The 15,771-nt window shown below is 35.0% G+C and overlaps 2 protein-coding genes across 2 annotated transcripts; both read left to right on the top strand.

Moving 5' to 3' along the window:
* Window positions 1-7,867: 7,867 nt before the first annotated feature.
* On the top strand, window positions 7,868-10,687 carry LOC107905786 (eukaryotic translation initiation factor 3 subunit D). The gene is made up of 2 exons (XM_016832539.1): window positions 7,868-9,684; window positions 10,334-10,687. The coding sequence occupies exon 1, from the start codon at window positions 7,949-7,951 to the stop codon at window positions 9,680-9,682; it is 1,734 nt and encodes a 577-aa protein (XP_016688028.1). The 5' UTR covers window positions 7,868-7,948; the 3' UTR covers window positions 9,683-9,684; window positions 10,334-10,687.
* Window positions 10,688-13,434: 2,747 nt separating this feature from the next.
* LOC107905787 (non-classical arabinogalactan protein 31) lies at window positions 13,435-15,139 on the top strand. Its single transcript, XM_016832540.2, has 2 exons — window positions 13,435-14,131; window positions 14,629-15,139. The coding sequence occupies exons 1-2, from the start codon at window positions 13,567-13,569 to the stop codon at window positions 14,928-14,930; spliced, it is 867 nt and encodes a 288-aa protein (XP_016688029.1). The 5' UTR covers window positions 13,435-13,566; the 3' UTR covers window positions 14,931-15,139.
* Window positions 15,140-15,771: the final 632 nt, after the last annotated feature.

Raw genomic sequence — 15,771 nt, 5'->3', positions numbered from 1 at the left:
ATGAATGTAATGAGTAAAGTATTCAAAAATACATGCCATATAAATCTATGATAGTGTGATATGTATGATCCGATCTAATTCTTGTTATTTTTATAGATTATAAAGATGTCAGATAGACCTAAACATGCTGAACAGGAAGAAGCTAACAGTAGAGTACAGACATCTGAACAAGGAACAAGCAGTAATGTTCTAATCGCTCTGGTTCAAGAACAAGATCTTAAAAATATGATATATGGAGTGATGAATCAGTGGTTTACTGATCTAATTCAAGGAAGAACTCAACAACCTCCTCCCCCTACTGCACCACCTATGACACCCCCAGTTGCTCCTCCACCTCCTCCGACAACTAAATCTAGTAAACATTCTCCGATTGAAAAGCTTAGGAAGTTTGGAGCTGAAGAATTTCGAGGTAGATCGGATGATGACTCTGTAAAAGCTGAGTATTGGCTACACAGTCTATTAAGGGTTTTTAAACAAATGGCTTATTCTCCAGATGATTATTTGAGATGTGTTGTGTCTTTGTTAAAAGAAGAAGCATATAATTGGTGGGAAACTGTGGAAGCAGTAGTATCTGAAGAGAAGCTTACTTGAGAATTTTTCCAGAGTGAGTTTAAAAAGAAATATGTTGGTAAGAAATATTTGGACAAGAGGAAGAGGGAATTTCTTGACTTGCAACAGGGAAATCAAACGGTGGCTGAATATGAAAGAGAATTTGTATACCTCAGTAAATTCATTAAAAATTGTACAGAAGGAATTATGAGTTATAATTTATATGTATAGATTCCTTAATGAGTATATTTTAAGTAGAAATAAGTGGAAGCACCATATGAAGTCTTTACAATGAGATAATTTAATTTTAGTGACAAGAGGTCAGGATAGTCGATCAGTGAAACAGGGGAGACTTTAACTAATAAACTGTACTAATTGGATGAACCAAAAATTCTAAAAAATTTATAGTAAAAAGATATATGAGTCTAGTTTTAGGTAAAATTTACGGATCTAAATTTTGAGTTTTGTATCTTGAGTTATAATTAATTTAGTGACTGCTGCGCAGGTGGACAGCCTTATTATGAACAGTGAAATAACTTTTAAAACTAAATTTTTATGCCCCGAACTTTTAAGTTAAGTCAAGTAACGCCTCATCCTTGACTCCGGCAACGGTCTCGGGTAAGGGGTGTTACATCTTAACTTTCTTAACAGACTTTTTTTCCCGACTTTTGACTGCTTAGTGAATTTTTTTGAACATTTCTAACTCACCGTCAAAACAAATATCCTCATTTTCCACAAAATTGACGGTGATAAGTCAAGCTTCCTCCAGAATACATCTATTGAATCCAACTGAATACACTTACCTGCATTGAAATGCCTTTAGTTTATAAAAATTCAATATATAAATAAAATATAGAAAATAATTGTTAAATATAACACCTGAATTCAAGTAGACTGATAGCATGCAAGCACATGGTAACCCACAACTATAACGTAGTTTACAACCATAGTTTGAAGAGTCCAGTTGATGTCTACTCGACCGCTGAAGTTCCCCTTCTAGGATATCTAGAGCTTCAAGTGCCACAAAACCCTGCAATAATCTGAAACATGGTAAGCTGCGTCTGTGTTTGAAGATAATTCTACTCTTTCAAAACTTTCATATATCGATGTAAGTTGAGACTTGACAATCTGATTGATACAACCAACAAATTTATCTAGAGAAGAATTTTTTGCACAAAGGTATTTCTTTAGCTTTGCATGCTGGCTCTCAACTCTATTCGTAGTTCGTTCTCCAAAGTTGAGATGCTGATCAATCCAGACCGACACAAACATTTCCTTATATTTGCTTAACCACACTTGATCTAGATATTTTAAAACACCTGAATTTATATAAATGTTAGTTGTGTATAAAAAGTCTTCTAAAACTATAAACAATTATTTATAGAATAACGAGGCTTGTACCTGGATATTCGCTCAACATTGATTGGATTTTTCTAAAGTTTTCGGTGTACAATATCCACGTTGGAGATTCAACGAGTACAGTCCACATAGCACAAAAGGAGTCCCACTCATGTTGCGACTTGATAGACTGCCTATAATGCTTTTTAATATTTTCAGTAATGTGCCATCTGCATAGTAACCGAGTGGCATCGGGGAAAACTTGTTCGCATGCATTCATCAGAGCCAACTCTCAGTCCGTCACAATAACACGTGGGTACATGCACTCTTCTAGTGTCAACTTTAGACATGTTAGTGCCCAATTATAGTTCTCCTCCTTTTTGTTAATGATAAAGGCAAAAGCTATACTAAATGTCTTGTTGATTGAAGTCACGCCAACATTTTGAACAAAAGGCAGATCATATTTGTTCGTTTTGTACGTTGCGTCTACAATCAAAACGTGCGGAAATGCACGCCATATATCCAATAATCGTGGATGAATGAAGAATAGATTTCCAATTCATTTGAAATGTTATTTACTGAAAACTCAGTAAAAATTGTTTATCATTCAAAAGCAACATAAGAACCTGTATCGGAGTTTTACTGACATTCTGGGACGAGCGAAGCTTTTGCCGTGCATTGTATATGGTTTTTAGTGTAGAAACGTTATTCTCGTCCTGCTCCTTCAGTGTCGATAATATGTCACGTGGTGTAACATTCTTACTCGTCAAATCAACCAACATTTTTTTCGTTTTCTTTCAACTGCCTTGCATAAGCATGTCCCTCCATATGTTGTGCAGGTGGATGGTTATGTTGATCACATATCACCCTCAACGTCCACCCATCATATTGTTTTAAATACGAACCTACCAATCGAAATTTACAATTGGTCTTTTTGGTGCCAAACTTTTTACTTGATTCTTTAAATTTGTATTCACCACCACGGTCACAAATAAGTGTGACGTAAGACACCACACCATTTTCGTTTGCTTTTTATCTGATCATGACGATGATATAACCAAGAGAGAATGTCGTGTTTTGCACCCATTGCATCAGCTCTTCACGAGACTCGAACACCTAAAATTTAAATAATTTTGTTAACAAATATTAAATGTTATTAATATAAAAAAATATTAATATCATGATAAATATTATACCCGATCGGTAAAAAATGGTGATGTCGCCATAGAGATCTCATTGCCTTCATTTAAGTTACTTCCGTAAAAATTCGACATCTTTTGTTGAACACTACAAATTATGATGAAAAAATCAGTAGTTATAAAAATTTAAAACAGATTTTAATTTATACAAGAATTAATAAATAAATAAAGAAAAAATTAAAAAAATAGATTTTTATAAAAAAATAGTTTAAAATAAATTTATAAAATACAAAATTACAAATAATAGAGTGTAGTGAGAAGGACTTAATTTTGTTAATAATAATATGAGTTTACGTCATGGTGTTGTTAATGTTCATCAAAATAAACATATATATATATAACTCTGCTTATTTATTGTATTAATTACAACAAAATTATTTTTTTCCCTTTTTTATGATGTTGACTCTAATTTTTTGGACTAAATTGATTACACTAATTAATTTAAGATGTTGAAAATGAAGATATTTGAAAAATTTACTAATTAATTTTTTGGACCACATTAATTTAAGATCTTGACTCTAATTATTGTATTAATAAAAAGACTCATTAAAAAAGACATTCATCTAATAAAATGTAAAATGAGAAATATTGTAATTAACTACACCAAAAAAAGAATTGGAGTGTTTTTTTAATATGTTGGGGGGTGTTTTTTAACGATACCCTTAAAATAATTAAAAGGGGTGTAACATTTGTACATAACAAAGAATATGGGAACCAAAGTGGAGCAAGCGCAATCATTTTATGCTTCCTTGTCTGTATTTCATGATGTACCCCATTAATTGAATAAAGATTGTAATAATTGGATGCAATAAACGATAAATTATATTTTATTTTTTTCTACTTGAATATAGATAAATTAATTTTTGTACATAAATTAAAGAGTAAATTGATTTTTTATATTAAAATTTTTATCGATTGATGGAATAACTAGATGGTAACACATGGCATGCTACTTTTACATCATGTTGATGTACAAATATCAATTTTTAACAATAAAAATAGATGAATTTTTTAACAGAATAGTCGATTTATTTTTGATCTAATATATAAGGACTAATTTATTTATTTATTAAGTAAAAAAATAAATTACAATCTAATTTTTAGTATAAAGACCTCTATAATATTTTGAATGCATTATTGGCATTCAAAACAACAGGGCTTATGACAATCCAACAATGACTTTCTTTTTCTCCAATCGTCAGAAATCTCGGATCTAATTGGGCTGTTTTTGGATCTTGTGTTTCACAGCCGAAAATTGTATTAAATTAAGGCCCCCTTTGGATTCTAACGCACTACGGTGTGTTGATAAATTTCCCCTTTATTTTCAATCGGACTGCACTGGGATTGGACTGGACAGTCTTTGGAACATTTTGCTTCCAGCATAGTGAGGAACTTCTACTGCACTGGACAGCCTTAAGCTGACTGGTGGTAAAAGCTCCAACTGGGGCAGTAGACATTTGTGAAGACAATAATACCCATACTTGGCTTGGCTGATGCAAAATACTCAAGCGTATGTATATAAACACACACATTGATATTTTATACATGTTATGTTAGACATAAGTGAGAAAACACCCTATATTTTAATCCAATCAACAGCAGTAAATACATAACCATTGATGTTTATAAACAAAGGAAAGAAATTGAAAAACCCAGTAGGTAAATCGTCAACATAGCTGATGAGCATTTTGAGTTTGCTGCCACCTTCAGAAACAAAACAAGAAAAAAAACGAACCTTGGTATGAGGCCAAAGTTGATTAGGAGACACATGGATTGTGCAACCTTCTTTACCCGATTCCTACTCCACAACATGGTGCTTGCTAAGACACCTGATCCAAAGCAAAACCAGAAACAATCCTACTGCCTCAATTTGAAGAAGCAACCGTAAATAGGAATGGGAAATGGGAGGTGGGGAATCGACGGAAGAGGGGAAATGGGAGGAGGGCACGGTGGAAAAGGGGAAATGGGAATGGGAATGGGAAATGGGAGGAGGGCACGGTGGAAGAGGGGAAATGAGAATGGGAAATGGGAGGAAGGCACGGTGGAAGAGGGGAATCAATGGAAAAGGGAAGATGGGGATGGGGAAATTGCATTGTATTTGTGTATTTTAAAAATAAAAAATATATGTAATGTATTTTAAAAATAAAGAAATATATGTAGTGTATTTTAAAAATAAAAAAAAATATATGTAGTGTATTTTAAAAATAAAAAATATATGTAGTGTTTTTTAAAAATAAAAAATATATATGTAGTATATATGTAGTGTATTTTAAAAATAAAAAAATATATGTAGTGTATTTTAAAAATAAAAAATATATGTAGTGTATTTTAAAAATAAAAAAATATATGTACTGTATTCGGTTTATTCGAATTACTTGAAGCATGAAGATCCAATATTTTTCTTGATTCGCATACTAATTTTGAACTTAAATCATGATAATAAAAAATTATGGGATTTGTGAAACAAATTAGGGAAACATTTCTTATGAAGATATAGAACAACCCCAAATGTACAGAGAACTTGAACCAGTTGAATCAAACACTCTAGTGTATTTTAAAAATAAAATGGCCAATATTAAGAGATATTCCAAGTTATTCATTCGACAAGCAAGTTTTAATAGTTATTGCAACAATGGTTTTGCATAATTACATTCGAAGACATGCTTGGTCAAATGATGAGGATTTTCGAGAATTTGAGAATATACCGGATATGCCAGTCTCTTCAAGCCAGTTTGACAGAGGTGAATTGAGTTCTTCTAACAGAGAAAGTGACCTTGAAATCACAATGTTAAGGGAAACCATTGCATCTAGTTTAATGAATCAATATTTGTAAACACATTTTGTATCATAACCTAATTTCTAGTAATAATGAAACTTGTTATGTCTTATGTTACTATATTTTTTTATTAAAAATCATCTGTTTAGATACTTCAAATTTTGATCCAAGTATAATGTTATTATTTGTGAAAATAATATTTATCATTGTTATAAAAAATATTTAATTATAACTATAAAAAAATTAAAAATAATTATCATTTTATCTAATAAATAATTTAAATTAATTATATAATTCATTAAAATATTAGAAGATACATTTTAATATTTTATTAAATAAATTTGCATATTTTAATAATTTTTAAAAAGTAAAATAATTTTAATAACTTCTATTATATATCAATTCTAATTTTATGTACTTAATAGTCATTTTTTATTCTCACATCACCGCTACAACTGCATTTGAATCCAAACACACACTCCACCATTGTTTTTAATCTCACCGCTACAGTACCCAATCTCACCGCTACAGTAACTAATTTCACTGTCACCGCTGTTTTTAACCTCACTGGAGGTAAACACACCGCCCATCCAAACTAGCCCTAAGTGTTGAATTGAAAGTTTTTACAAATTGGAAGATTGAATAGTATCCTCAAACAAAGACCCTCCGGTGGAAAACTAAATGGGGGGTTCTAGTGCATTCTCCTATCTATAAAGTTGTATCATCCAACTGGCAGCTGGTGGTGTGCCAAACACACCCACACGAAACTTGCGTTTCAATGGAGGGCAAAACTCACCTGGGACTTCAACCGGAGGTGTGTTAGCAGCACACAAGGTGGCATTAGACTAGTACAAGGTCTTGTCTCTAAAAAGAAGGTTAAATTTTTTAGGAATTTAGTTTTTGTATTTTTTTAAATTTTAAAAGTTAAGTCTAATTGTTAATTTTTTTGTTAAATTCAAGTTAATTAGAACATTTTTTTAATTACGTGATTACCAAATGAGTAATTTTTTATTGTTTCAAAATGTCACAACAACTAATTAAACCTAAAAGAAAATTAACACTATTAATATTGAACTTGAATTTTAGAATGTGAAAAGTAAAGAAGATAAATTTCTAGAAATACAAATATAGGGACTAAATTCTTAATTTTCAAAAAGCAAAACACTAAAATTACAACAAAGTAACAATAGTTGCCAAAAATACAAGCAATAGAAAAAGATTTTGTAATTAAAAGTAAAGTTCTGAAACCTGCTCATCTACTCCTCTGCTGCATCTTTTCTTTTTCTTTTCTTCTTTTCGGTTTCATCCTCAGCCCCTGCATCGATTGCACCGTCAACAACAGCAATAGCCCCAATAGCCTCCTCATTCTCTTTGTTGTTGTTGCTCTTCTTCTTTTCAATTTCATCACTCCCTACATCAATAGCCTCAATAGCATCTACATTCTCAATACGCATATTTTAACCCTAAAAGAAATATGGAAAAGAAAAGAATGCTTGAGGAGTATGATGTTAAAGAAGTATTAAAAAATTAAAAAAATATATTGGGTACACTAGTAGCGAAGTTTTTAAACTCCACAAATAGGGTTAAATTTATAAGACTGGTTGTGGAATAAAAAAAGTAGACTATTAGCGTACCAAAAACCTCATAATAATATTTTATATAGAATAAAATTTTAAATACTAATAAATTTAATTATTTAAGTTGAGTGATTTGAAATTAACATTAAGTTAAGAAAAGAAATGTATCTACTTATTGGATTACTAGCAAGATATCAAAATCTTGCTGCCTAATTCCAATCATGACAAAGGTAGGTTTGTCCGTCTTCACCCATACCATAGGTGATAATGTGAATTAAATCCATGTAGTGGCAGGTTGATTGTATATGATTCTTGGACCAAATCATACTTTCAATTAAAGGGCCCTTCTAAGATGTAATTAGGCCCAAAATTATTTCCTGTTGAAGCCCACTTTTGACACTATATTATTAACGACGCCCATCACTTGTAGGGTTCTTCTTCTTCTTTCAGTAAGATTCTCTCTATATTGCTGGTGTTGCAGGAAAATCCAATCCAGAGATTCGTTACCGATGGTGGGAGTTTTTGAAGTAGGAGCTGTTCCATTTAATCCCGACGGTTGGGGTCCACCCGAATCAACCACCGCTACCCCACCAAGCACGACCACCACACTCCCTCCCCATGTCCCTTACGCCACCTTCTCCCGTTCCGAGAGGCTCGGCCGAATCGCTGACTTCACCCGTTCTTTCTCCTCTTCGAACGCCAACGCATCTAATCGTCCTTCCTCCGGGAAACCCGGCTCAGCCGACTCCCCCTTCGATTTCTCTCTCGACCTCGACGCCTTCCCTCTCGCTAACCCCGACGATGGTTCCGCCTTCCGTTTAGTCGACACGAAGCCTACTCCTCGGCCTAAATTTGGCCCTAAATGGCGTTTTAATCAACACCGACCTCAACTCCCCCAACGACGCGATGAAGAAGTCGAGGCCCGGAAAAGAGAGGCCGAGAAAGAGCGAGCCCGTCGCGACCGTCTTTATAATCTCAACCGGTCCAATCAGAACCAGCAACGTCGTGAAGCTGCCATCTTCAAATCCTCCGTTGATATCCAACCTGAATGGAACATGCTCGAACAAATTCCCTTCTCAACATTCACCAAATTATCCTTCTCCGTCTCCGACCCCGAAGACTTACTTCTCTGTGGCGCTTTGGAGTATTACGATAGGTCCTTTGATCGAATCACCCCGAAGAACGAACGGAGACTCGAGAGGTTCAAAAACAGAAACTTCTTTAAAGTCACCACAACCGACGATCCGGTCATCCGAAGATTGGCCAATGAGGATAAAGCAACTGTTTTTGCGACTGATACGATTCTGGCAACTTTAATGTGTGCCCCCAGGTCCGTTTATTCCTGGGATATTGTTGTTCAACGTGTTGGGAATAAACTGTTCTTCGATAAAAGAGATGGGTCGCAATTAGATTTATTGTCCGTCCACGAGACCTCTCAGGAGCCATTACCTGAAGCTAAAGATGATATTAACTCTGCTTATTCGTTGAGTGTGGAAGCGGCTTATATAAATCAGAATTTTTCACAGCAGGTTCTGGTTAGGGATGGGAATAAGGTGAGTTTTGATGAGCCAAATCCGTTCGCCAATGAAGGTGATGAGGTTGCTTCTGTGGCATATAGGTATAGAAGGTGGAAGCTTGATGGTGATATGTATTTAGTCGCAAGGTGTGAGGTTCAGAGTGTTGTTGAGGTTAACAACAAAAATTCCTTCGTTACTTTGAATGCACTTAACGAGTTTGATCCCAAGTATTCCGGTGTTGATTGGAGGCAGAAGTTGGAGACCCAAAGGGGTGCAGTTTTGGCTACTGAGTTGAAAAATAATGCAAATAAGTTGGCTAAATGGACTGCTCAAGCGATTTTAGCCAGTGCTGATTTGATGAAATTGGGATATGTGACAAGAGTGCATCCTAGGGATCATTTTAACCATGTGATATTAGGTGTTGTTGGGTATAAACCAAGAGATTTTGCTTCCCAAATTAATCTGAATACTTCGAATATGTGGGGGATCGTCAAGTCTATTGTAGACTTGTGTATGAAGTTGAATGAAGGGAAATATGTGCTTGTGAAGGATCCATCTAAGCCTCAAGTTAGGATTTATGAGGTTCCAGCTGATGCTTTTGAGAATGATTATGTTGAGGAACCATTGCCAGAAGAAGAACAGGTTCAGCCACCAAGTGAGGATGCTGAAGGTGTGGAGGCTAATGGGACTACAACTGACGATAAAGAGATTGAGGCACAAACTTAGTGGTAATGGTTCTTTCTTTGAGCTATATTCCTAATATTTTGAAATGCATTATGTTATGCCGATTAATCTTGTTCTTATCTTCATTGTTGCTATGCTTCGTTTTGATCCATTTATTTGTTTATGTTCTGACATGTTAATTTCTACCAAAGTTTACCATCGAATTGATCAAATATTGTCTTATGAATTCTCCACAAGCATTTATAATTTCTTTTTCGTTCTTCGGGATAATTAACATAAGATCGTAGTTAGGCAGATTCTGTGAATGAGTACTTTGATTTATCTTTCTATTATAATCTGCCTGAATGATTCTAATGCTGTTGATAAATGGAGAAAAGTAAGGAGGTAATTGTCTAGCTATAGAAAATCTTCCCCTTCCCCCCCCCCAACTTTTGTCCTTTCAGTTTAATTCATCTGGGATGATATGGTTAGGCTTTAGAGTGGAAGATTGATTGGTTTATATGCTTAGATTTTCTGGTTGGCTGAAAATGACATTGTTAGTTGTATGGCATGCAATTTGTGTAGAAGAATTATATGTGTTCCTTTATTGACTGGAGCCGTCATTAACTTGTTTTCATTCATTGAAAGGGATTCTTTACCTTGATTGCATGCTATGTTGGACCGTGTCTGATGTTTCAATAATGATTGTTACAGCTTATTGGTGAGTGCATATCCAAATTCTGGTTATTGATGGAGAATCAGGAATCAGGAGATGCTGCTGTGTCAAAAACCAGATTTGAATATCAAAGATTAGTCCACAAAATATTTATCTTATTATCTTTTATCCGCAAGCTGCTTTAGCAATATACGTGGGAGCGATTTTGTAAGAGCGTTTATAACTTTTGCCTTTTGAAACTAAGCCTAATAATGCGTGTTGAGGCAATATTAAGTTTTTTTGCTGCTTCAGAAACTCTTTCATCTTGAGTTGTTGCTTGAAATATTCATCATTACAGTTTGTAATAAATGAGACAGTTTTGGTCTCCCTGTAATCCCACTTATTTTTCAGTATTTTTTGGTACTATTTTTTTATATTCTTTACTATATATTATATGGGCTTAAGTGTTTGGTGAGACTAGTGTGCCACTGAATTGATTAGTCAATTCAGGAAAAGTAGTCCTTTCAAGCCCATTTGGGAAGCCTTCTTCTCCTTCTAGAATTGCTGCCTAATACCTTCTCCACAGACATTGTACTATATGAATTTACCTCTTTGTATAGAAATTGGATGAAACAACACTAAGCTGTATAATAATTACATCCTCGAATCATTCTAGTCTAACAACTAAAGATTTAGCCTTTTGGAATTTAACGCTAAAATTTTAAAATTAAAAAAAAATGCATTCAATTGATATAACATTATTGTCAGTAGGACGTGAGTTTGAGTGTGCTTATTATTTTATTCTTTTATTTCAAAATTGGGAAAGGATTATTTGGAATATATTGCAAGTATGAAAGCCTTAAGTCCAACCGTAACAGGGTGGGTGGAAGAAAAAAGAAAGGGAGAGAGGCCGAGGCGATTTTGGTAGAAAATTTTTAGAATGATTGGATGTGCAAAATATTATTATCATGGGCCGAAGCAGAGCGTGCTTGTAATCATGATGATCTTTTATCTTTTCCGGTTGATGCAACAAGTCATTGAGAAAAATAAGATGGCAGTGTCCCTCTCAGTTACAAAAGCCTTTTACCACGGCCGGAAGTAACTTTTAGATACGCAATAATGAACTTAAAATTTAGCTAATATTGTTGGTGATGAGATCGGATGCTCGTTGTTTCCAGTCAGACAAGCATTTGAAGTGTCCGATCACCATTTCTCATTGGAGACTATCGTAATACGTATACGAATACCCAATACTTACCCGCTCACCAGTTATTGTATCATGGAACACAATAATCAATTTATCATGATACGTATGAAATACGAAATTATATTTTGTAATTTATAAATTAAAATTAGCGTATGAACACAAGATAATCAATTTAGTTCCATCAAAATGTTTCGTTTCTAATAGTAATTCAAAGCAACAAATTTTAAGTTTAGTTACAATGTAAATTTCAATCGGTGTTAGTTTTATCGGTCGATTTTGTCTGTATCAATTGAAATATGATGTATTGACCGAAACAAGAAGATATTACACATACTATTATTAATTAATTTTAAGTCTTACGTTTTAATTATCTATTTTATGCTATATTTGAATACACATATTTTAATTATTTATTATATGTTATATGGGTGTGATAGGTAAATTAATTTATTTTAAATTTATTGAATGATGAATTGTATTTGTGTAGTTTATTGAAGAATATTTTATATTTAAGATTTATTTAATCTTATATACTTTGATGTTTATAAATATTTTTATAAATAACGATACCAGTATATATGGATACTAGTTTAAAAAATCCACCGACACAATATCAGCTAAGTTGCATGAACCGAAGCTTGGAAGCGTAGGCCAGTGGCTTTTATTCAATAGGAATCATTGCAGACAAAAACTGGAAACAGACTACTCAGTGCTCACCCGGCCCACAACCTTTCTAATCGTTAATGCCGATTAAGGATGTAACATTAGCTTGACAACCAGATTTCATCAAATCTGGGTAATTAAAAGGAGACGACTTGATGATCACCTTTGAATGCTTTAAATTCAATTTTTCCATACAGTGGTGTTGAGTTTATCCTTGCACCATTACAATCATATGCATGTTTTGAGTTATCATTCCGATGGTCATTTAACCCCTCTTTATTGGTCATACTCATTTCAACTTGATAACAGGGTTACAGTAAAAAAATAGAAATAACAGGATCCCCACCCAGAATTTACTATGCGTATATTTGTATAAAGATGATTACAAGCAATCAATTAGATAAAGTATAGGGTGATAAAATAACAAACCAAAATCCATAGGCTCCAAGTTGTGGGTAGAAAATTAATTTAGAGGTTTCTGGGCCTTGGCAAATTGAAGATTAGGCCTATTAGGGTCAATTTTTGGAAGAAGAACGCGTAATTAGCCATGTTACCTCTCTACTTGGGTACTTAATTAAATGAGAAACAAGGGTATTATCTCTGGTTTCAAAGTTTTAACTACAGATAATATATTTGTATGTAATCATTTGGGGATTAATTTTGATTACGACATTGTAATGTATTTGATAAAATGGAGGAGCGTCATCAAGTACGTATTAAATTAATTGAAAATTCTGAATCTCTTTTAAAAAAGAAACAAAAACAACACCCATTTGGGGGAACAAGGACCACTAGGAAAGGCACACTTTGATTAATTAATTTCCAGTCTGTAAATCACCACGTCTATTTTTATCGTCACAAACTGTTTATTGACATTCATAATCATTTTACCTTTAACTTTATTTTCATCACCTTCTCCCCAACTCTATGGTTGTTGCCCAAAAGATTAAATTTATCATTCTAAAAATCCATATTCAATTAAATAGTTTTGAAATCAGTGCTCCTTGGAAACTTATTAGATTTGGTTGCATGGGCAAAATTCCTTTAGTCGTTTACCATGTTTTAAGCTCAAAATCTCTCTCTGTCTTGCATTGCATGTGAAGAAGCTGACTTAGCCATTAGATTAGACTGCAACATTAAATTTAGAATCTGTGGATCGGAAAAACAATTCCAATTTGGTTTACGCATTTAAAGTTACGAGCCCTTTGTTTCCGAAGACCAGAGTAATCTAGTCATTTCCAGATTCCATTTTCTGAATATGCTATGGTAGCCTACGAACCCCTACCCCACCCCTTAATTATACAACAAAATTTTCATCAATAAAAACCGCAGAGAATCACGGCCTTAAACCCATATAAATTCACTCCCAATGCCACCCCGACTTCACCATCTTCTTTCTTTGTCTCTAAACATTACCAAAATATGGGGTTTGCTGTTGTAGTACTAGTAGTTAAAGCTGTTTTGCTTGTGCAGCTTTCACTGTTGTTACTGAGCACCTTCACTGTCTCTGCTCCCATTTGGCCTCAGGCTTCTCCTCCTCATTACCATGCTGTTTCACCTGTAGTCCCGCCTAGTCACCCACCAACCCACCACCATCACCACCACCCTCACCCTCACCCTCACCCTCATCCACCCACTAAGCCCCCAACCCCCACTCCTCCTCCAGTTCATCCACCACCCAAGGCGCCAGTGCAACCACCAACCAAGCCCCCAACTTCTGCTCCACCCAAGCCACCAGTTCAACCTCCAACTAAGCCACCAACCAAACCTCCAACTCAACCCCCGCCTAAACCACCAACTCAGCCCCCAACTAAGCCACCAACCAAGCCTCCAACTCAGTCCCCGACCAAGCCACCAACACACCCACCATCTCATCCTCCGGCCAAGCCACCTACATCGAGTCATGTGGCAGTGCAGGGCGTTGTTTATTGCAAGTCATGCAAGTACGCCGGAGTCGACACCCTTTTGGGAGCTAAACCAATTCCTCGTCAGTTCAAAACCTATTCTTGAATCTTATTCGCTAAACTAGAACTTTAACTGCAATGCTTAATGTTGTACCCGATCTTTTCATCAATTTGCATTGAGAACCATTAGCAATAGCTGCATGTACATCTTTGTCTAAATGCTTATTAGAATCAATGCATGCATATATAAAATATTGTTTTAACATATAGATGCCATCATGATTTTCTGATGTGACTTGGCATTTTGTCTGAACGGAGACACGCATTTTAATTTTGAGTGAGACAAAAGCTTTCATGTCGCCTGCAACTTCCAGGTGTGAGTAAACATCACGAGCTTGGAGTTTTATGGGTTAAAGCAGCAGCGGCAAATTTACTCTATACCTTTATTTCTCACATTTCTAGGTGTATGTCACAGCAAATTACTGGCATGCATTGATATGGTAGCCTTGGTAGTTGGTTTTTGCCCACTGCAGGTGTAAGTACTGAGTGAAGTGAGCACTTTGGGATTGTTTTTTGACAGGTGCCACCGTAAGGCTAACATGCAAAGACGCTAAAAACGAATTAACGGTCCAGTTCAAGACTGACAAGAATGGTTATTTCTTCCTGCAAGCACCAATTACCATCTACAATTTTGATCTCCACAATTGCAGCGTCTCCCTCGTATCTTCACCATTGAGAGCATGCAGCAAGCCATCTAATCTAAACGGTGGATTGAAGGGCGCCCCCTTGAAGCCTGAGAAACCATCTACTTCAAAGAAGCTCCCATATGTTCTCTACAGCGTTGGGCCCTTCGCTTTCGAACCCACATGTCACAAGAACTAGAGTAGAAATCGATAATCCCACTGTTGAGCTCCTACTCTTTTTACCAATTTTCTTTTATGTGCTTAAACTACTACGTACAAGTCTCTTAGCTTATTGTGATGGCATCTTGTTCGGTGTGTTAAGCTTTGGGTTGCAATAAGTTATTGTAATGTATGGAAATAGATTAGTGATGAATAATCAATAATTATCGGGTGTCTTATTTCCAGCAACGAGGCGAAGCTTTTCTACCTAATTATTCTTGACGTGCCATGAAAATGGGATCGAATATAGATAATCTCGATTGAGTAGGGTAATTAGACAGGAATGGGCCGGGAAAAAAGAAAAGAAAAAGGTACTTATGGGGGGACATGAATGGATTGCTAATATATTCTTTTACTAGCATAAAAAGAAATGAAAGTCTTTGATTTTCATGTAGGCCATTTCTAATTGATTGGTAATGATGGATTTTGGATTTATGGTTATAGATGACAGAAATGTAGGAGGTTGCAAAATAAACCACAAAAGGAGTTGCCATAATTTCTAGCACGCAAAATGTGAGAATGAGGTGGCCGGTGGGTCATTTGTCTTTACGTGGAACAGCATCGACACACTTATTTCCTTCACCAAACATATGCAATGTTTTTCCTTTTGAATACCTTTTTTCGTGAAGCAAACAATAGCAATGTCGTCCTGCAATCAGAATTTGAAATGATAAAAAATCTAATTCTATTTCATGTTGAGTTATATGGTTTCTGTTCGCGGAAGAAGTCATCATGGACTATGAGATTGAGACAACAGCCTTCTGCCCCTTATGCAGTTGCCAGGGTTTCCAATAGTGGGGCCATCAATGTACAGTTGATAT

Source organism: Gossypium hirsutum, chromosome D05 (assembly GCF_007990345.1).
Source record: "Gossypium hirsutum isolate 1008001.06 chromosome D05, Gossypium_hirsutum_v2.1, whole genome shotgun sequence".
In the NCBI taxonomy this organism is placed as follows: Eukaryota; Viridiplantae; Streptophyta; class Magnoliopsida; order Malvales; family Malvaceae; genus Gossypium; species Gossypium hirsutum.
Note: the sequence above shows the minus strand (reverse complement) of the source record. Positions and strands in the feature narration are given on the sequence as shown.

Bases quoted from the DNA above. Each gene is read 5' to 3' on its own strand.
- LOC107905786 (XM_016832539.1), top strand. From the start codon at position 7,949: ATGGTGGGAGTTTTTGAAGTAGGAGCTGTTCCATTTAATCCCGACGGT.
- LOC107905787 (XM_016832540.2), top strand. From the start codon at position 13,567: ATGGGGTTTGCTGTTGTAGTACTAGTAGTTAAAGCTGTTTTGCTTGTG. The intron at 14,132-14,628 runs GTCAGTTCAAAA...GTTTTTTGACAG, and splicing joins GGGAGCTAAACCAATTCCTC to GTGCCACCGTAAGGCTAACA.